At 42.2% G+C, this 23146-nt stretch overlaps 1 protein-coding gene across 9 annotated transcripts in view; it reads right to left on the bottom strand.

Annotated features, from left to right (window-relative positions):
* Positions 1 to 23146, bottom strand: part of cacna2d1 (calcium voltage-gated channel auxiliary subunit alpha2delta 1) — a 515041-nt gene that overhangs the window by 122085 nt on the left and 369810 nt on the right. For all 9 annotated transcript variants that reach the window (XM_033039801.1, XM_033039800.1, XM_033039804.1 and 6 more), the window contains 4 exons: positions 20596 to 20700; positions 12483 to 12561; positions 12339 to 12388; positions 8775 to 8864 (listed from right to left, as the gene is read on the bottom strand). In XM_033039801.1, coding sequence (XP_032895692.1) covers positions 8775 to 8864; positions 12339 to 12388; positions 12483 to 12561; positions 20596 to 20700 — 324 coding nt within the window. The remainder of the gene's footprint in view (positions 1 to 8774; positions 8865 to 12338; positions 12389 to 12482; positions 12562 to 20595; positions 20701 to 23146) is intronic.

The raw sequence follows: 23146 nt of genomic DNA, 5'->3' as shown, positions 1-23146 counted from the left end.
TTCTTACTCTCCTTGATATTTCGATCATTTCACCCCTTATTACTGCTTTCGCGCCATCCCAAAGAGTGGATGGTGTTACTTCACTGTTATCATTGTTATCAAAGTACTCTTCAATACAATTCCTAATTTCCTGAGTCACTACAGTATCGGTCAGTAAAGAAATGTTTGCTCTCCAGTATTTAAAGCACTTTTCTGTTCCTAGCTCCAGGATGAGAATTATAGGCGCATGGTCACTGATTGTTATTGAGCCTATATTACAATCTACAACTTTATATATATATTGTTTGGGGACACAGAACATATCAATGCATGAGTAGCTCCCGTGCACGTTCGAAAAGTAGCTATAGTCCCTCCCCCTTGGGTTTTTATGTCTCCATGGGTCTACTAATCCTAACTCCTCTAGCATGTTCTTTCGTGTTTTGGATTTTTTTGCTTGATTGCGCTCATCTGGTAATCTATCCAGCCTCCCATCGAGAACAGCATTAAAGTCTCCACCATATTATCATACCTTTGCCGTTTTCTGCAATTATATTTGCAATGTCTCCAAAAAAAGAGTGATCATCTTCCATAGGTGCATAGATATTTAGTATCGATACATCCTTCCCGCTTATTGTGCCAATTACCATTACGTATCTCCCCAGTGTGTCTTGGAGCACTTTCTCTACTGAAAAAACTAAATTTCTATTGAAAAGGACGGCCACCCCTCTCCTTTTCCCATAGGAGGCGCTAAATACCTCACCCACCCACTCTCTTCTAAGCTTTTTGTGTTCAGTTTCCACCAAATGAGTTTCCTGTATCAATGCGACTCCGCATCCTAGGTTTTTGAGTTTACTTAGAATGTTTCTCCTCTTTATAGGGTGATTTAGACCATGAACATTATAGCTTCCTGTCTTTAAATTGGTTATTATCCACCTTTGTGTATTCCACTAGTTGCTTTCTGTACCATTTTTGTTTCTTACTCTGGTTGGCCTGTGGATGTCCGCTATACTCACAATACGATTTACTGGACTGCGATGCTGTAGTATTACTCCTTACATAAAAGAACATTTGCGAAACAAACAAATCAGTGAACATTAAAACTTTGCACACAAGACAAGAAAAAAAAAAAAAAAAGGAGACTTCCTACCTAACCAACCCAGCTGGACACCCCGAACAAACTGGTGTGCCAGCTCCTCGTAAAAAGGAGAAGAGATATGACTAGGACTCTCCTGGGGAAGTCCACTTGTGTGTGGTTGCAACTATGTAAGGTTGCTCAATATCCCACTTTGGGAATCCTAAATTACAGTTATAAACAAAAATAAATGGCAGGTATAGCCCCCCGCCTGAGAGAGCCCCCCTCAGTCCCTCTCTTAAATAGTGCATTTAAATCAAGTAGAAAAATAGAATACAATACAAAACCAGCCTTATACGTACTACTTTAACATGGCATAGCTAGCCTTCTTCAAAACAACACAGCAATATATATATACATATTATTTATCTGCTTAATTGTGTCAATAATCTTTTGATGTCATTTTACCCTAGGACCCACGTTTCTGTCGTTGTTTCTAACCTGTCTATAGTCCTTCTCTTATGATGCCCAAAATAGTGCGAAGATCGTCCTCTGACAAAGTTGCCATTCCTCTCTGCCCCCTGGCTTTATTGGTGACCACTGATGTGGATCCCCATCTTCTCCAGTGTGGGCGCTGCCTCGATCAGTGTCTTGGAGGCCTTAACTCCGGAATCTAGGAAGATCCTGAGCTGCGCCGGGAATGGAGACTTGGCTCTGATATTTTTCTCCCGCAGTTGCTTAATCACCTGTCGTACCTCCTTGCGCTTTCTCTGGACATCTGGCGAGTAATCTTGGTCAAAATAAACTCTGTCCCCCTCGTATGTTATCTTTCGTTGCTTCCAAGCCTGTTGCAACACAACATCTTTCACGTAATAGTCCAAAAATCTGACTATTATGGATCTTAGTGGGGCTTGCTCCGCTCTTGGTCTGTCTGCGAGGGACCTGTGTGCTCTCTCAACATCGATAGTTAAATCTTCTGGGAGTTCCTCAGCAGTTCAGTTACAAATGTACTTTTTTTCCTTTCCCTCTGTAACTCCGTATATCCGCAGATTCTTACGCCTCGCTCGATTTTCCAGGTCCGAGCATTTCTCCGCTAGCTTAGCCTCTCTGTGTAGCAGGTACTTGATAGCCCTCTCGTGTCGCATTCCCCTGTCTTCTGTTGAACTTACTCTGTCCTCCATTTCCTTCATTTTCCCCTCCAACTTTTCAATTCAAACCGTTAAGTCCTTCACATTATCCTCCACTGTCACTAGTCTCTGTTTAGTGCCTTCTGAAGCCTCTTTGCGTATGCCTCGATATTTGTTTTATTTATGGCTGGTTTGAAGAGCAAGTCGGAGTTGGAGAGTAAGTCGGCTACACAGCCCTCGCTATCATGGCGCCACCGGACGTCCGAAAGGCCTGTTTCCATGCTGTATCTCTAAACTAAACTAAACTAAACTAAACTAAACTAAACTAAACTAAACTAAGGTCACTGGGAGAAGAGCACAGTTGAGGCAATGAGACAAATCTTTTGGACTTCATTCTTTGTCTATTCTTCATTAAGAGGTAGGTGAAGTAAATTAGCAATATTTGTGCATGATGCCATATGCGAGTTCAGGAAATTTGTTGAGGGCAACTGAGAAGTGGTTGAACTGTATGCTTAGAAGCAAACTGCAAAATAAATGAGTCCACACGCAGCAGTTTGAACATCTGGTTAGCAGATGTCTACCCTGCTTACCAGCTACAAGGGAATTGCTACTAATTTACATTGTTAGTACATAAAAAAATAGTTCTAGTGGTTGGAGTTCTATATTCATTATTCATTAAATAATGGTGTCTTTTACACCCACCACTCCTGACAAATCCTTGCTCAGTAATGAGCCTGTAGGCAAACGCAACCACCATCCTCTGCCACCCCCAACACAACGGAGGGGAAATTAAATGGGTAATCCATACTCACACAATGTTGGCAACAGACCTACAGCAACAATGATGGCAACCAAAAATACTGGAAATTCAAAATTAAAAAAACCCAAAGATGATGGAATGATCAGGAGGTCAGGCCGTAAGTTCTAGGAGCAATATTAGGGCATTCGGCCCATCAAGTCTACTCCGCCATTCAATCATGGCTGAACTATCTTTCCCTCTCAACCCCATTCTCCTGCCTTCTCCCCGTAATCCCAGACACACTTACTAATGAAGAATCTGTCAATCTCCGTCTCAAAAATATCCATTGACATGGCCTGCACAGCATTCTGTGGCAATGAATTCCACAGATTCACCATCCTCTGATTAAAGAAATTCCTCCTCATCTCCTTCCTAAAGGTGCATCCTTTAATTCTGAGGCTATGGCCTCTGGTCTTAGACTCTCCCATTAGTGGAAACATCCTCTCCACGTTCACTCTAGCCAGGGCTTTCAAGTGTGCTTTCACTAAAGAGGAACGGAGTCAACGTGCGGAACAATGGACGGCAGCGAGGGCAATGCATGTTTCAGAAAAGGAAAGTCAAAAGAAAAGTGGGTCACCAGCTCCCGTGGAAGTATAGCATGCTCTTCAAATCATTTCTGGAGGGGAAAGCTTGATAAAATCAAACAGCGATCTGTGGATTTCTTGGAACACCGTCCAATATTTAAGCAGTTTCTCCTGCAGCCACCAGCTGAATAATATCAATATTCTTCTGAACAAATTCTGTGCCGACTTAGATCTGCCAAGCCAGAGCAGATGTATTAATCCCAGTGATATGCAGCTACTTCCGAACTACTTAGGGAGTTTGGCTAATGGAAACAGATGTGATTGATAAACCACTTTATGGAAATCAACAACCTTGCTGACACTGAATGCAGGTTACAATATTTGTAAATGTCTTCCTAATGCATTACAAGAGATATAGGTTTATCTGCAAAGCAGAACACTTAACCCAAACAAAGACTGGATCTTTATGTGTAGGAAGGAATGGCAGATGCTGTTTTAAACCGAAGATACCAACAAAATGTGGAGAAGGAATGGGTGACGTTTCGGGTTTCACCAGTCTGAAGAAGGGTCTTGACCCGAAACGTCACCCATTCCTTCTCTCCAGAAATGCTGCCTGTCCAGCTTTTTGTGCCTATTTTTAAGCTCTTCTATTGGACTGAGAATTACAGGCATGATTAAAATGCATACACACCTTTAGACTCTCCTGCACAGCAAGAAATTAATGACTAATATAACCTAGTACCTGACGAGCTTTTTACCCTCTTTACAGTTTTTTTTGTTAAATCACGCCTAGATTGTTTGGTTCTGGATTTGAACTCCAAGAAGATCCTGTTTCTTTGTTGTACTTCTGTGGGTTTGACACTTAAATTCCTGGAGTCTGCATCGTCTCCAACTCAGTTGCAACGGATTCAACTTGCTCGGTACAGGTGATGGATAAACTCACTATTCCTTGAATCATGGTTTGTTGTGCCATGCACGCTCAGCACTACGGATGAAGGCCTTCAACCAACAAAATTGCATGAGTGGTCATCGGAATTCATTTTGGAGCTCCAAGTTAACTAAAGTTTACTAAGGGTCAACAAAGGCCTTAAAAAACATGGATACAAGCAGAGATCCAATTCTTGTGATACCTGTACACATGTATTTAGATTGGAGAAGGCATCGTCTACACACATGTTGAGTCTTTAAGCTTCTTCCAGACTCTTATAAAGTAATCACCCCGCATAATGGGATCACAAAGTGTCCACACACAAGAACAGGGTATTTATGCAATTGGATACACTGCTTAGGATACATTAAAAAAAAAACCACACAGCTTAGTGTTCAAATGAGAGGGAAAAAATACCTAATTTATAATTGGGAATAATCACACTGAGATAACAAATAATATGCTGGGGAAACTGTGCAGGTCGAGCAGCATCTGTGGTGTCGGCATCCTGATGCAGGGTTTCAACCCAAAAGGTTGACCATTTCTTTCACCCCCTGAAATGCTGATTGACCTGCTGAGTTCCTTGCTAATCAATGAGGACACATCCATACTAATGCCAATTCATTTAAGACATTTGTGGATTTACTCCTCCACCCTTTGCAGTAACGGAGACATTTTTACAAATTCCTGTAGAGTTTTTCCTCCTCCACGTTTTGTTTTGAAACGGCGTGCACAATCAAATAAAATCAAAAAGAGCAAGTTGTCCTACCCCCCTCCCTATCTACCCCCTCCCTCTCTACCACCCTCCCTCTCTACCACCCTCCACTCCCCCTCCACCTCTACCCCTCCTATCCTCCCCCCCTCCACCCTCCCATCCCTTCTGTTCTTCTCCCCTCCAGCTCTCCCCCTCATCTCTCCCCCCTCCACCTCTTCCCCCTCCATCTCTCCCCCTCCTCTTCTCTTCTCTCCCCCCTCCAACCCCCTCTTTTCTGCCCCTCCTCTTCTCTCCCCCTGCCCACCTCCCACCCCCTCATACACCCTTCACTCCCCCCTCCTCTCTCTCACCTCTACTCTCTCTCTCTCTCTCCCCTCTACTCTCTCTCCCCCTCCCTCCCTTCCACCCCAGCCTTTCCCCCTCACCCCCTTCTCTTTCTCCTCCTTCTCTCTCCCCACTTCTCTCTCCCCCTCCCCTTCTCTTGCCCCTCCTCTCACTCCCCTTCTTCCCTCTCCCCCTCTACTCTCTCCCTCACCTCTCTCTCCCCCTCCAATCTCTCTCCACCTCAGCCCTCTCCCCCTCCCCTCTCCCCCCCACCTCTACCACCCTCTCCTCCCTCCTCTCTACCCCTCCCTACCCCCCTCCACCTCCTCTCCACCCCCCCCCTCCACCCTCATCTCTCCCCCTTCTCCAGCATCCCCCCCTTCGCCCCCCCTCTGCATCCCCTCTTCTCCCCTCCAACTCTCCCCCTCCCCTCTCCTCCCTCCTCACTCACCCCCTCCTCTCTCTCCCCCCTCCCCCCTCTCCCCTCTTTACTCTCTCTCTCTCCCCCTAATCTCTCTCTCCCCTATAATCTCTCTTTTCCCCTCCCTCTCCCTCCCCATCCCTCCCCTCCATCCCAAGCCTTTCCCCCACTCCCCCCTTGTCTCTCTCCCAATTCTCTCTCCCCCCCCTTCTCGCTCTCCCCCATCTCTCACTCCCCCCATCTCTCTCTCCCCCCTTCTCTCTCTCCCTCACCCAGCGGTCTCCCCTCCCGTCTCCCCAATGCTTCTCCCACTACCCACTTCTCACCCCCCTCTACCTCCTGTGTGTGTGTGTGTGGGGTGGTTAGTGCGCGTGTGAAGCCGCAGCACCCCCCTCCCCCACCCCACCCCACCCAACCGTGCGTTGGGGGAACAGACCCAGCGGGTCTGCACTTGGTCTAGTTACTTTTAAAGAGATAGGGCCACCAACTCATGTTCATTTATATCACCGCCCATGTGCTCTTTGAGAGATGAACACCAACGATGCCAAACATTCCATTCTTATTTAGTATATTCCTATCCTGTTTTAGTCCCAGTTTTACAAGATGAAAATAAACTCTAAGAATTAAACCTTTTTTTTGATAGAATTACATCTCTGAAAAAAATCTGCTCTAAATAACTTTGAAAACATTTTTAAAGGGGATGATTAATCATAAAATATGTAAATCAATTTGCAGAGGTTCAATTTAAATGTAGCACAATCCTAGATCATAAGACATAGGAGCAGAATTAGGCCATTCTGCCCACCAAGTCTGCTCCGCCATTCGATTATGACTGATCTATTTTTCCCTCTCAATCCCATTCACCTGTCTTCTCCCCATAACTTATTAATCAAGAACCAGTTAATCTCAGTTTTAAAACTACCCAATATCTTGGCCTCCACAGCCATCTGTGACAATGAATTCCACAAATTCACTACCCTCTGGCCAAAGAAATTCCTTCTCACTTGTCCTCCTTCCTCATCCTGTTACTCACTGCATATTAAGATGAAATACTTGGTTATTTGTTGATCGTCCAAATGTCAGGCTTTTCCAACTGAAATGATTCCGTCAACGGGGCAACCTTCCTGGGTTTATTATTATTGCAGTTTACTTTTATCTCATACTTTTATCTTCATCCTTCCTTGAATAAACGTTTAATTAAGTAGAACAGGGTTTTCAAGTGCCCACCAGCCACACATATTGTTTATTTCAAGCAAGTGAACAATGTGTCTTACACGCGTTGTTTCTTATCATCAACTTCCTTTATCCCGCTAATTTAAGACGACATGCTACATGTTATCAAGATCAGTATTATTCCAGTAATATGTACTCTTTAGCAGCATTGTTATGTTTATTTTTAACTGCTCTTAAAATAATGTCAAGCATTTGCCACCAGCAGTGAAGTTTCCCACCAAGATCTAATGACCTCTGTGGCAAGATCTTCCCGTTTGCTGAAGTCTGGTCACAGTTCAGAGGTGTCCCTGGCAATAGCAACATTGATATCACCAGCAGCCCCAGCAGCTAATCACGTTGAAAATTGTCCAGAGAAAGAAAACCAGAATACTAATTGAATATTAGATTTTAGACTTTAGTTTAGACTTTAGAGATAGACACAGGAACAATCCCTTTGGCCTACTGCGCCGACCAGTGATCACCCTGTATACTGGAACTAAACTGCACACTAGGGACAATTTACAATTTTATTGAAGCCAATTAACCTACAAACCCGTAGGTCTTTGGAGCACAGAAGGAAACAAGAGCACCCAGAGAAAACCCACAAGGTCACAGGGAAACGTACAAACTCAGTACAGACAGCACCCATAGTCAGGATTGAACCTGGGTCCCTGGCGCTGTAATGCAGCAACTTTACCGCTGCGCCCTGTGCCACTAGATGAACACTTATGAAACCAAAATATCATAATTTAAACATTTTGAAATCCCCACCTTTGTGAAATACCCTTGGCATAAAATTGCAATAATCATGTGCCAAACTTTCTTTCTTGGACTAACAGTAATTTTGATATTATAACACAAATCAAACAATAATGAAGATAGACACAAAGTGCTGGTGTAACTCAGCGCGACATGCAGCATTCCCCTGACATCAGTCTGAAGAAGGGTCCCGACCCGAAACGTCACCCATTCCTTCTCTCCAGCGATGCTGCCTGTCCCGCTGAGTTACTCCAGCACTTTTTGACTATCTTCTGTTTAAACCAGCATCTGCAGTTCCCTCCTCAAACAATAACGAGTTATTTTCAGGCTAACTCACATCAGTTACATTTGTGTCAGTCCTGGTGTTTTCTCCTGAATGCAGAGGAGAAGGCTGCAATCAGAGCCGTCTATGAATAGGGGCAGGTCAGCAGCTCAGAGAATTACTAATGTTGCTGACTGCTTCCTGGAGAACTGATGGCAAATGCTGGGTATTTATCACCTTTGTCACTAAGATCAGTACGGTGGCGCAGCTGGTAGAGCTGCTGCCTCACAGCGCCAGGGACTCAGGTTTGAAGCTGACCTCAGCGGCTGTCTGCGTGGAGTTTGTACGTTCTCCGTGATGGCGTGAGTTTCCTCCGGATGCTCCAGTTTCCTTCCACATCCCAAAGACGGGTGTGGGTTTGTAGGTTAATTGGCCTCTGTATAAAATTGTCCCATGTGCATATGGAGTGGGAATAAAATGGGATAACAGACGAGTGTGAGCAGGTGAGCAACAATTGTAGTGGACTCGGTGCGCCAAAGGGCCTGCTTCCATGACGTATCTCTAAACTAAACTAACATGCGGGCCATTATTATGGCAAGTCTATGGCAATACAATTACTAGATTGTGCAAGTGTAAAGTGTTGACATCATACCAGTGCGTCCAGGTACACGTTGGTCCACTGAACTTGCTTCTCCTTTGTGCCGGCTAAAACCATCGGTCTCCCCAGTACGTCCAAATATTCCTAAATAAATTAATATGGAATAACGTATCACTCAAAACCAGTCGGCAGAAATTCTCGACAATGTAACGCACAAAAAATAACTCTGGCTTTCTGGTGCAACTTTCTGGATGTGAATCATTAAGGAAACAAAGCACTCAGTGTATTAGTGTTTTTTAAACCATTGTTTGGTTGATCAGAAGCACCAAAGCAGTTTCTTGCTGAGAAATAGTGAAGAATGCAAGTGGAATTTTTTTTTTTACTCAGAGGTTTTAGTTGTTGGAAATTGCAATGTTACCACCCTGGAGTTAAAATTCTGCTTTATGTGAAGAAGCTTGCTTTTAAATAAAGCTTGTAGTCTGCTTCATCCAAGAAAATGAGACCGAGAAACAATGGAAGCTTGGCAGGGTGTCAGGAAGGAGGTGACAGAGCCCAGGGGCACATGAACCCAAATGTCAGAGCGTGCAGGGCCCTCCAAATACGCGCATGGGAGAGCCCCTAGTTTTGATCAACTTCCATCTTTAAGGATGCCAGGATTAATTCTCCCGACAACTAACCTATGGAGACAGTTTAGGTTTTTTGGAGTATCATACATATAATAGTCATTAGTACAACGTCAAAAGGCTCTCCCATGTGTAAGGCAGCCATCTTTGAGGGAGACAAGCCCAACCCCTCCTCCCTGCACTTCCCCAACACCATGTTTTGCATTCAGCGCAATCTCTCCTGAAGCACACTTGAGCTTCCAACCCTTCAACAAGAACTTATTGATGTCCATCATGCAAACTTCAATCAAATCTATCAATCGTAAACATTTTCAGATTTCCTCTATGTGTGAAAAAGTGCTCATTGAATGTCCAGGCCCTCACTTCGGGAATATCCTGACTTGTTCTGCACTGTCCCTCAAGAAATAATTTCCCTGCATTAATCCATCGTATCCCTTGGGAGGATCATCCTTCAAACTTCAACATTCCACAGTTTACAAGCCAGAATTTTGCAGCCAGTAATCCAAGAAGCTTCAATTCCTTTCCAGCCAATATATAACCATCCTGAGGTAAACTGAATACAGATGGAGTCTGGTCAAGGCTCTGCACAATGTCCGTCCCTGGGGTCTAAGAACGCAGCAAGTGAATGTCTTTGATATTAACTCCTATACCTCCTGGATTCGGAATAACAGTATCATTACAGCATGGCTTATTGCTCTGCCGTACAGCATGTAGCTGTATTTAGAACGACCTGCTCCTTTGAAGTCAGAAACTTTAATTGTGGTTTGGTCAGGGAATTTTTGGAGACTTGAGGGAGTTCAGCAGTCTCAGATTTAGTTCAGAAGTACCAACATTTTCATCTGTATCTTGAATAAAATGTCTTGTTCGAACTGCAGTGATTCATGAACTAAATTTCCTGCTTCAATAAAGCTGACCCTCTGTTCACTGGGCCAGTTGGTGCTGATCTTGGCTCTGTGTTTGCGCTCACTGCCCCAAGGCTGCCTGCCCAGATTCAGTCTCTTTGGATGTGTAGGATCAGATGAACCAAGTCCCTACATCCAAGGTGTCTGACCAGGTGGAAAGAACTCTCAGTAGTGAGCAACCATCAGGAATTGATCCCCCTCCCTGTCTCTCAGTCTGATGAAGGGTCTCGACCCAAAACGACACCTATTCCTTTTCCCCAGAGATGCTGCCTGACCTACTGAGTCCAGAGCTTACATTTTGGGGACACATGATGAGAAAAGAGCAACATAGTGAAGGGAATTTCAGGATCATTGGCAGTGGCTAGAAAGATTTGTGAGTATATTTAGATTCCAAGGCATAGCTTGCTGAAGTTAAACTATCGGGGGTTGTAAACCAGGCTGAGAGCAATAAAACTGATCAGGAAATTGTGTATTTTATTGCATTCATTTGTTAGACAAATGGGAGAATGGTTTTTTAAATAACAGGGAACAGGAGGTTAAGGTTAACTGGGGAAAATAAAGATGAAAGGGTACAGAGACATTGATCAACGATGAATAATTTCAAAAATGTAACATCCACTTGTAACCATTGTGTTATGTGAATATTCAAGTGCTACGGATCATTGAAACACTGGGTTCTCTCAGAGTGTTTACAGTGCATACTGTTACAGCCTTGAATAAACCTAGTCTATGGCACGAGTAAAACAGGCCTTCATTTGGCACGAGGTACAGCTGGATTTCATGAGCACTGCTTTTGGCATTAAGCAAGAAACAAGCTTGGTTAATGTACATTGACAATGCACGGATTGCACAAAAAACAATTTAATCCAGGATAGACTGCCCCAGCAACAACTTCCAGATGGAAGAACCCATGACAAGTGTCAGAGGTTATTGGGAGAAGGCAAGAGAATGGGGTTAGGAGGGAGATAGATCAGCCATGATTGAATGGCAGAGTAGACTTGATGGGCGAATGACATAATTCTACTCCTATTCCTTATGACCTTATGACAAGACCTTGAAATGTTCTTGACAAAGTCAGTGACTTTGGAAGATGAGAATATAATGCCCACACCAGTCTGGGTACATCCTGTGGGACATGGTATATCAACAGCCACAGCTCAGCAACTAATGGAACCACTATCTCCAGTATACTCCATATTTCTGCTCTGCAGTATGCAGACACAGAGGCCTGGAACACATCACTAGTACACTATAACCGGCGGGCATTTTTAGATCCCATGGCCAGACTGCCCATTCATTCTTGGTGTTCAGGAGATGTTTCATTTTTAACCAATGCCATTAATAACCCCCATCGTGGGACTAAATGAAATACAGGCTCCTCTCTCCACTCACAGAGACCTTGCTTTGAGAAGAACAAACTAAGCCAAGAAGCGTTTGGCAAAGCAGCTCCCAACATATTATTTTCCAAAATAATTGACCTCCAAAATAATTGTCATAAATGCTAACATGTGTGCATTGATGAGCTGAAGGCTCGTTAACTTAAGGATTCAGCTCAGATTTACCAACTACGCATTTCAGAATCTCAGGCCACAGGAGTAAATGGGTCTTCTACCAGCAATCTAACTAGATTGAGTGCGTCTGAACTCTCGTGCATTCACTCTGGTCTGAAGCAATTTCATTCTTCATAACTAACAGGGATGGAAGAAGGTGAGCATAGATAAATCATTGATGACAAAATAAAAGCAAACTCTTGGCTCTGGTCAGTTTTTGCTATTCTTGGATATTTCAAAGATAATTGAAAATTCTCACTACACAATTTCACTACACCAAATAATTTCCAACATTATTTACCAACAAATTATTCTTTGTCAAATTATAGCATAAAACATAAAATGCTGCAGATAGTTTGCAGGACAAGCAGCATATGTGCAGGAGGAAACAGGAGGACATTTCACAAAAGGTCATCAAGGGGTTCTCTCCACAGATGTTGCCTGGACCTGCTGAGAATTTCCAGCTTGTATCTTTTACTTGAAGCATGTTTGACAAAGTAGCAAGCAAGCTCGATGTAGTAAATTACACTTTAATATTATTACCTGTGTGTTTATACGAATTGCTCCAATGGAAGGGATTTCAAAAAAGTAGCCTGAAAATATAAAACAAAAACATGTTAAACAGAATCAAAAATCATTTTGGTGTAAATTGGAATCGGAATTGCTAAAATGTCAGGTTACAGATACCTTTATTAGTGCAGGCCATCCACTGCAACGGCCCTTTATCGTAGTTGTGCTGACCAACTGAAAAAGTGAACACTCGCACCTAAAATAAATAGTGAGATTTGTTCAGTATATGGGGAAACCAATAAGTTTTACACTCTCATTTGTACAGGGAGCAGATTCTCAATGAAGACTGAGAATTATAAAACTAATGAACAAAATGTTTCCACAGCCCTGCATTGTTTGTTCTTTATGTAACAATGTTACAAAACATACCTTCAGCGGCGCTGCAGTTCTGCCACTGGCCGTGTGCGCGACTTTGGCGCCTTTGAGGAGGGGGGGCGGGATTAAAATGCTGTTTTCTACTGCTTATCGTAGGCGGATTTCTTCGGGCTGCTAGCTGCTGAAGAAAAATTGATCCGACTTCCGTTCCCGATTTTTTTTTTTTTTTTTAAATCGCGAGACAATTTAATAATTACATTAAAATAAAAAGCGACTTTTAACGCCCTCAACGCCTACAATGTGACGGATCGCAAGAACGGGACAAAACAAAATGTAAATCGTTTATTTTACATATAATCTTATTTCTTGGGATGGCTTTAATCAAATTTTACATTGCGAAAATGTGATTTGGGCCCCATACGAACCGGCAGTGTTTTTCCTGCCGATATGGGGTTCAAATTCACCGCAAATGCAACGTTCCAATCGATCGTGTTCCAGAAAAACCCACTCGCAAGGTGATTTAAATGCTCTTTTTTTATGGACAAACATGTCATAAGAGCATCTCAATCGTCTATATTTTGTGTTGTTGTCTATCCATAGTCAATATTTTGATACTAAATATCAGTTTTAGTCCCATGTATTGTGCAAAAAAATAAAATAATTTTAATTATATTGAGTGGATGTTTCTAGATTAATTTATGGGAATTAAACATTAAATTCCTTCCATCTGGCATATAAATTCATGACTGTGAGATTTAAAAATCATGTTTTATTGTGAATTCTTGTGTGAATGCGATTAGTTTGTTATTTGGATACTTAGGCTATTTAAAAAAAATATCCTTTTCTTAAGAAATGGAATGTACAGGACATTCTCAATGGGAAAGTAGTGGGCAGAAAGGCATGTCATGCGTGGTTTGAAGAGCAAAAACTTGTAGTTTACAATGCCAAAATGGAAAAGTTGAGGAAAAACAAGGTGTACAGAATTGCTTATTGGTTACAATCTGAGGAGTATGATGATGCTACTAATTATGATATGCCAATGTACCAGCTAGCAACTGATCTTCTTCATAAAGACTTGGTCTATTGCTAGAAATTGTAATTTATTTACCTATCTGTTACGGACAGCATATAATACAATAATATTAAAGTTCTGATCTTGAGAATATCACATATTTGAATTTTCAAGGCAGTCTGGGTGTTTATTACTATTTCCGTCACAACGGGCAATTTTGTAATTAACTACAATTAGGTAACTAACTAATTATATGCTTTAATTTCAGGTCATCCAAGTAAGATGTTTTATATTTGTTTCAGAATGCTTCAATCTATAATAACTGAAAATTTCATTCAGTTCTTGATTTTTAAGAACGTTATGGGCTTTTGACTGTCCTCGATCACCGCTTTTGTGTTAAGTCAATGGAAAAGCGATAGGAAATAAGATGCTAATTTCCGAGTATGAAAATGGCCATAACTTTTTTATGAAAGTGAATTAGGTGTCAAATTAAACTTCTTTTTATGCTTTATCTGATGGGATAAATTGCAGACTTGATTTTTTTAAACTTTAAAATTTGGTAAAATTGCTACTTTATGAGGAAGGTGCAGTGGTACAGAGGACGACACAAAGGGGCGGCTAGTAGAGTTGCTGCCTCACAGCGCCAGAAACCCAGGACCGATCCTGACCTCGGGTGCTGTCAGTCTGGAGTTTTCATGTTCTCCCTGTGACATTCCTCTGTGTGCTCTGGTTTCCTTCCATATCACAAAGATGTGAAGATTTCAACCTCTATAAGGTGCCCCTGGTGTGTAGGGATTCAATGCGAAAATGGGAAAACATAGAACCAGTGTGAATGGATGATCAATGGTCAGCATGGATTTGATGGGCTGAAGGGCCTGTTTCCAAGCTGTATCTTTCAATCAATAAATATTTATTGCCACTGAAAGATATAATGTAAATTATGTTGCCTTGTGTCCTCTGCCCTCTTTCAGGTACACTGAATACAGATGAAATTGAGATATTGTACATTACAACATAAAAAATAAAAATAAATGATCAACTGATAAGACTACTCATAGTTGGATCACCTTATTTATCTTCCTACTTCATTCTCATAAGTAAAACTTGACTTCTGTCTTAATGGCTTCCAAGCTTTCTGAAAGCCTGCCCTCAGAATCCAGTATCAGCCATTTGCTGCCTGATTCAACCAGGATTTGATTTTGGTTAATATAAAGTTCAAATCAATGGCACGGAAGAGTGACAAAACATTTTACAAAATACATCAGACATGTGCTGGAAATTTGCACCATAATGAATTGCATTGATATGGGGATTACAGTACCACATCCCATTCACAACATCTCAAAATGCTTTACAACCAACAGAGTCAATTTGAAATGCATGGAATCTTGGGAGCCAGCTTGCACACAACAAATTAATCAATTGTTGACTCAGACATAAATATTGGCAAGGACACCAGATATAATCGCATTTTCTTTGAGAATGGCGTCGCTTCCATCCATCAAGAGGCCACGCAAGGTCTCGTATGTTCGAGTTTCATCTGAAATAGCACCTCAGAGCAGACCTCCTGAGGCACCCGCAGAGGTTCCAGCACAAATGTATGTGTTCAAGACTCCGACTTGAATGAGTGAATGAAGACTTGGTTGTCACATATGACAGGTCACAGTGAAATTCTTTGCTTGCATACCTGCGGTATGCAAACAGTCGCCACATAAGAGCGCTGACAAAGTTGTAAAGTATACACAGTATCCGCGCCAGGTCCCCCTTTGTTCTCCCCTTCACCCACCCCGCCCTCACGGCGGTTCCACCAAAGCCAGGTCCTCCATTGTCCTCCCCCAACCCTCTTAGAAGCAAAAGCACAACCAATTGAATGACTGCAGATGTCAATGCAATCAATTCATTCGCCTTACTTGGAAACCCCTTTGAAGACTCGTGACCTTGCTTCTGGGTTCTCCTTGGGAAATGGGTTTTTTGTGTTTACCTTGTGGCATAAAGCCCAGGGCCCAGAAAAATTGTGTATAAAACTTACTAAAACCTTTCAAGTAATTCATATACAAAATAAATCACATGGCAAAGGAATTGCAAAGTGCAAGGTCTAAGTGGCTGAATTCCTTGATGTTTAAATTGCAGCTGGTGATAGAATGCGGATGGGAATATGAGTGAGATGGGGAGGAGGGTATGGTGGGGTGTGTAAAGGTGGCCTCAGGCATAGCATTGGCTAGAATAGGAACAAAGGCCTGAAGGGGTTCGCAGAGGTCATATTATAGTCAGTGATGGAGGTAACTTCTCATTCTTGGCATGTTGGGGATGAATTTGAGGCTATTTTAGACCCACTGCTACAAAACCATCTGTGTTAGTTACTCCACATCAAGAGGTTATTGGATTGGAATGGATTCCTTTATTGTCATTCAGACCTTTCGGTCATACATATGATAATAAATAACAAAACATACAATAAACACAAATTAACATCCACCACAGTGAGTTCACCAGGCACCTCCTCACTGTGATGGAGGCAAAAGTCTTAAAGTCTCTGTCTCTTCCCTCCTTGTTCTCCCTCTGCGCGGAGGTGATTCAGGCTTCAGATGTTGTGACCCCACCGAGTGATGGTGAATAAGTCCCGCGGTTCAACCGAGCTCCGCGAATGGGCCGGTTCAAGCTCCGTGGCCTGGTGTGGTAGAAGCTGCCATAGCTGCCGCCCTCCAGTCCAGCGGACGCAGCTGTAGTTGCGGGAGCTCCGGAAAAACAGGTCACCAACCTGTGACCTGCGAGCTCCCGACGATGCCGTCCACTGGGCCCGCGGCTGAGCCCCGAATTCAGGTCGCCGCAGCCGGAACTCCGCCTCAGCCCCGAAGCCCCGAAGCCGGGCCACCGCCACCGGAACGCCGCCTCAGCTCCGAATTCGGCCTGGCAAGTCCTGGCTGGCTCTGCCTCCAGAGCCTCGAGGTCGGCTCGCAGTTGGAGGCCGCCAGCTCCGCCATTAGGCCTCAGCGCAGACCGAGGCAGAGAAGGGGGATACGACAAGAAGAGTCGCATTCCCCCGAAGGAAGAGACAAAAAAACATGTTTCACCCCCCCCCACACACATATATACACAACCTAATAAACTAAAATTTAACTAGAACAAGACAAAAGAAAACAGACGGACTGCAGGCGAGCCGCAGCTGTTGAAGATAGCAGAGGATTTGCAAATTGGTTCAACCTCATAGTGCCCAATAAATCAATATGTTTCTCACCTACATTTCACTGCAAGGCTTGAACATACCAAAAGGCAACCCACTGCCCCTAACATGTCAGTTAGTCTTAAAAATGATTTAATTTACAATGTTCACTCTTAGTGCATTTTATCAGACTTTTATTTGACAGAGTGTTATACAATCAAAAGCATGACCAATGAAGATGAAACAAACATTTATCTTCTGCTTTAGCTTGTTTGCAACAAACACATAATGCCAAGAACAGCTAATTTTGGAAGAAGCCTCAGTGAAACCTCCCAGTGGAAGACAATACAATAAAGATCACGGCTTTTTTTAAAGAAAGATGCCTTACAGGGGAGATATAGTGTGAAATAATAAACAGAGCCAAGTATAACCTGTCAAAAAGGCGTTTCAAAAGGAACAGAATACATACCTCCATGGCTATTTTAATAACACAAAAGCTTGCAAGATGCAGCAGTAAAGTATAAAGAATCTGACCAGTGGTGTGGATGAGAAGAGAATGTTCGGTTTTTATTTCAGATGCCTAGGATCTACAGTATTTTGTATTCTGGTGTATCTGTATTTTAGAGTCAGAGTCATACAGCACGGAAACAGTCCATTCGGCCCAACTTTCTCATGCCGACCAAGATACCCCATCTATACTAGTCCCACCTGCTGACGTTGGCGCATATCCCAAAACCTGTCCTATCCATGCACCGATTCCAAATGTCCTGTAAATGTTGTATCTGTATTTTGATCTGCAATGTGTAGATTATGTTGGATTGTTTTAGATTAGTTTTGAGATACAGCATGGAAACAGGACCTTCGACTCATTGAATCCACGTCGATCAGCGATCACCCGTACATTAGTTCTATCCTGCACACTATGGAGTTTACAAAAGCCAATGAACCCACAAATCTCTACATCGTTAGAGTGTGGGAGGAAACTGGAGCACCCACGCGATCACAGGGAGAACCTATAAACTCTATAAAGACAGCACCAGTAGTCAGGATCGAACCTATGTCTCTGGTGCTGTAAAGCAGCAACTCTACCGCTGTGCCACTGTATTGGATATGTTGATCAATTATCTTACCTTAATTCCCTTTATCTGGAGAGTGTGGTGAAGTGTTGGATGAACACTCCGACTGGCTACGATATCAGCAGATCTGCAATTAACTTTCACCAACCAATGGATGGCGAATTGAGTTAGAACTTCAGAATTTCTCAGAACCCATCAAATGAGGGAAGAGGACCTCTCCCACCAAACGTGAATGAATATTCCTGCTAGATATTGATCAAGAGGTCGGATGCAGAACCACTCTACCCTTGCCAGGTGTAACAGGCATGTTCTGGAGATCACAATTCTCGACTCTGAGATGGGAAGGAACACGAGTGTTACACAAGTGCCTGTTCAAGTTGGCAAGCAGCTAAATAATAATAGAAGGGTCTCGACCCGAAATGTCACCTATTCCTTCTATCCAGAGATGCTGCCTGTCCCGCTGATTTACTCCAGTATTGTGTGTCTATCTTACTAAAATGCTGCTGGCTCTCACTCAAAGGTTACAATTAAAGTGGCCATGTGGCTTTATTTATTTACATTTCGTATCAAAGACAAGATGTACATCAAGCTTCCAGTCATCAGATGACCCAATATATGCAACATCACAGAGGATTCTCTGAAACATTTAGTTTCCTGGAAAAGTCTTCAGTTTGCTAGGTTTGCAAGTTCATGTTCACTTTTAGAATCGGCATACATCCAACTGATACACAGATACAGCAAACACAACATAACATCACATCTGGGAAGAGCTAAATAATGACAGAACAGCAGCTTGTGTTAAATGACTGCTCGTTTTCCAGGCACTTTGTACTATCTTTCTATTTTTCTTATCAGAATCGCCTGGGATAAATACCGTTAAAATGATTGGATGACAGCTTCAAATTAAACAATAAGCTGACTGACTAAAATCTAAATCTGAAATGCAAAGGGTTTTTTACTCCAAATCAAACTGATGCTTTCCTCACAGTCCTGCTCAAAGTTTATTTTCTACTAATTGTTCCTTTGCAATATAAGTGGAAACCACTTACACAAATGGCTTGGTTAGTCCTGGCATTGACCAGGTTAAGAAAAGATGGTCAGTAATCTGTGCAAACAGCCACTCTGTTTTATCGAATGCAACTTCGGCAAAGCATTATTGTCTGTGGATAAAGTTATTTCCCCATGAGAAAGCACTTCCCATCCCCAACCCATCAGCCTTCTGGATTCAAGGAGAACCAATGAAAAGAAACACGGAACTGTAGATGCTAGTTTACAAAAAGTGTGAAAACGCATACCTCCAGATTTAATTTCTTCCCAGCTGTTATCAGGCAAATGAACCACCCCATCACAAAATCGAGAGCAGCACTGAGCTGCCATCTACCTCATAGGAGACCCTCAGACTATCTTTAATTGGATTTTACTGGACTTTATCTTGCACTAATCATTATTCCCTTCATCCTGTATCTGAGTATGGTAGACAGCTTGTTTGTAATCATGTATAGTCTTTCCACTAAGTGGTTGCACGCAACAAAAAAGGTTGATGAGCCCAGAAAAATTAGTGAAATTTGAAAATATCAAGAAGTAAAAGAGCAAATCAAAAATGAATAACAGTACTCTCATCTTGCAGTAAGATAAGAGCAAACTGCACAGTGTTTACTAGTTAGTTAGTTACACAGTGTTAGTCTGAAGAAGGGTCTCGACCCAAAACATCACCTATTCCTTTTCTCCAGAGATGCTGTCTGACCCGCAGTGTTACTCCAGCATTTTGTGCCTATCTTCCGTGTTTACTACACTGTCTCTTGACTGCAATGTTTCTGTGGGCCTTTACACGGGATCTTGCTGTGTTAAGTTAGCCCACCTGGTGCAACATCCTCTTGGACCAGTGTGACCAGGAACAGCAGTTACACCAACCATCACAGACAAAGAGCCATGAAGCATCCTAGCTAGGAACTGATCCCCAAATTCTGTGAAGAATCGAGTACAGAAATTAAAATAAGTGAAAGGCAGAAATAGAGGCAAATTGAAAGATTCACCAATAATGAGAATCAGAAGGAAATAACTCGACTCCAAATAACTGCCTATCTGATTTCAAAGCTTAGCCACTCTTATAGGGAGTTAGTGCCCTTTGTTCAAATCTACAGACGAAATTCGTGGCAAGATTATTCATCCGAGTGGAATTTGCTCGATTCATGTATAATGCATTGGTGATGCCTTGCTTTGGTTAGATAGTGTTTCAGAACTAATATCATTTGACTGACAAGCATACTAATTGAATAGGAGAAGTAGTGTTAAAATAACAAAGAATTATGTTGTAAAGTGTTGGTAAAAATTAATGGAATTCCAATTATTGTTTCAGTTTTCCCGTTAAAATAATTTGCCCAGCTCTAGGGAAACAGACTGACAACAAATCTACAATGTCATTACATTTTGAAGATATTCCAAATAATACTTGGATCGAGATAGGGACCAAAGAAAAACTGGATTAAATTCTCTGCAAACAAGACAAAATATGCCCCCTATTGAATTACAAAGTGCTCCTTATTGCACCAAACTCACTTGGTTTTAATTTGGAAATTTTGCAATCCGTGCCAATACTGTCAAAATCAATTCTATTATTGGAGTCACGGTATTTTTGTATCAAAACTAATAAGCTTTACAAGTACTTACTTTTTTCTCCTGATTGTATGTTGTAAAGATTTCTTGGGCTCGTTCTTCCCCGCCATCTGTAAATAACATGATGATCTTGTTGCAATTCGCTCGGGATACATTGAACTACAAAGAAATAATAGGGAACATCTATTCAATTTCAATTTTAAATTGCACTTAAATCACTCAGCATGATATAGCTAAATAACGGTACATATTTCAGACATCTTGATCTCCAATCCAGCTTTGCAAGCCTGTCGGATGATTCTATTACAAAGTTTGAGTTTTATTCTAGATATTCTTTTCAAGTTTAACGTTCCACACCATCTCTGTTGATGAGGCTTTGTACCAAACAGCCCGAGACAAATTATATCCTCCCTAATATCCAAGTCATTTGTTGTAAAGGTGGGAACCAAAGAGAAATGCCTCATTATTGGATTCAAGTCCTCTTCAAATATCATTTTTCACTATACGATCTTCCAGAAGGCAGTCAACCAACATTACAAAGGACATGGGGAAGACAATAGCCTACTCATCTAAATTATTTGACAATAATCTGCCAAATTAATAGAAGTAATCATAGAATCATAGAGTCATACAGCACAGTAACACGCCCTTCAGCCCAACTCATCCATGCCACATCTAAGTTAGGTCTATTTGCCCGTGTTTGCACCATTTCCCTCTAAACCTATCTATGCACCTGTCCAAGTCTCTTTTAAATGATGTTATAGTACCTGACTCATCTATCTCCTCCATTAGCTCATTCTATATACCCACCTATATGTGAAAAAGTCGCCCCTCTGGTTCATATTAAATGTTTCCCCTCTCACTTTTAACCTCTAGCCTCTGATTCATGATACCGTACCCTAGATAAAAGACTACATTTACCCTATTAATTCCCTTCATGATTGTATGCACCTCTATAAGATCACCCCTCAGCCTCCTGCATTCTAAGGAATAAAGACCAACCTCTCCCTATAGCTCAGCCCCTCAAGTCCTGGCAACATCCTCATAAATCTTCTCTGCACTTCTTTCCAGCTTAAGATCATTCTTTCCACAGCAGGTGACCAAAACTGAAACCAATACTCCAAATGCAGCCGCACCGACGTCTTGCACAACTATAACATAATGTACAAAATTCTATACACAATTCCCTGACTGATGTAGGCCAGTGTGCCAAAGCCTTCTTTACCACCCGAGCTATGATGCCACTTTCAGGGAACTATGTACCTGTACTCCGAGACCCCTCTAGTCTGCAACACTCCTCGAGGTCCAACCATTCACAGTGAAGGTTCTGCCCGGGTTTGACTTCTCCCTCTTTAGTATCATCTGCAAACTTATTAATCATGTCTTCTACATTCTCATCCAAATCACAGATAAGCCACAAACAGCAATGGTCCCAGCACTGATCCTTGAGGCACACCACTGGTCACAGGCATCAGGCCCGAGAAGAACATCTTTCTACCAACACCCTCGGATTCCTTCCATGAAGCCAAATCTGTATCCAGTGAATTCTATTCATGTGGCATATTATAAATATAAATGTAAGATTGCTATAGATTTCATGATGCTCCCTCAGAACATAGAAAATAATGAAATGCTTTTTTAATATTGTGCTTAGATTCAGTGGCCCTGCCTCTCCATCTGTTAAATGACCAGAACAAAATTATATTTTGGACTGTGTCGCATCAAAACGAGCTTCTAACCACATCTATAGATATGAATCCAGCACCTGGACACCCACCTGATAATGATACTCCATTATTGCTTCAAGCTCCTAATACTTTTATCACCTTATTTTCTTGATTTCAACAAAACATCTACAATGCAAGTGTGGCATCCACATGAAGAGGTTTTGCACTGGACCTTTGCCATAGCTATTGATTAAATGCAGCCTGAACACAGAGTTTGGTCATTTAAATGCTGCTTCATTATACATTGCAAGCTCTGCAAGTAGAATTCCTCAGTTCTTAAAAGTACTACCTTAAAATTAATGCTGATAATACTCACGCTGATAATATACACAAACACTTAAGGAATTTCCAACATTTGAACTACCTCGATTCCCTTGTATTACCTCTGGACTTTACAGAATGGAAAATATCCAATTTCAACAAGGACTCATGGTCTGGATGCTAGCTTCTTTGTCATGTTTGTAATGACAATTGGATCAACAGAGAATACTTGGAATGACTGGCGTTAAACTTGAAAAGAGTCGAAGAAACAGCCTTCCTTTGAACAGAGAAGGTTAAATGGCCATACTGGAACTTTAATTGTCACATGCGACACGGCACAGTGAAATTCTTTGCTTCTGTAGTACCCAGTGTATACAAATAGCGGCCACCTACGGTGCTGGCAAAGTTTCAAAGTACGCCGGCTTCCCCTTTGTTCTCCCTCCCTCCATTGTTCTTCCCCCCCACGCCGGGTCCTCAATTGTTCTTCCCCTCTCCCCCACACTCTGATCGACCGCCGACCAAGGGTCGCCTGTCGAATGCCAGACTGTCATTATTGCCATGAAGTCATTGACCTATAAAAGCATAGAAACAGGCCCTTCGGCCCACTTGTGCATACC

This window comes from Amblyraja radiata, chromosome 21 (genome assembly GCF_010909765.2).
Source record: "Amblyraja radiata isolate CabotCenter1 chromosome 21, sAmbRad1.1.pri, whole genome shotgun sequence".
NCBI lineage: Eukaryota > Metazoa > Chordata > Chondrichthyes > Rajiformes > Rajidae > Amblyraja > Amblyraja radiata.
Note: the sequence above shows the minus strand (reverse complement) of the source record. Positions and strands in the feature narration are given on the sequence as shown.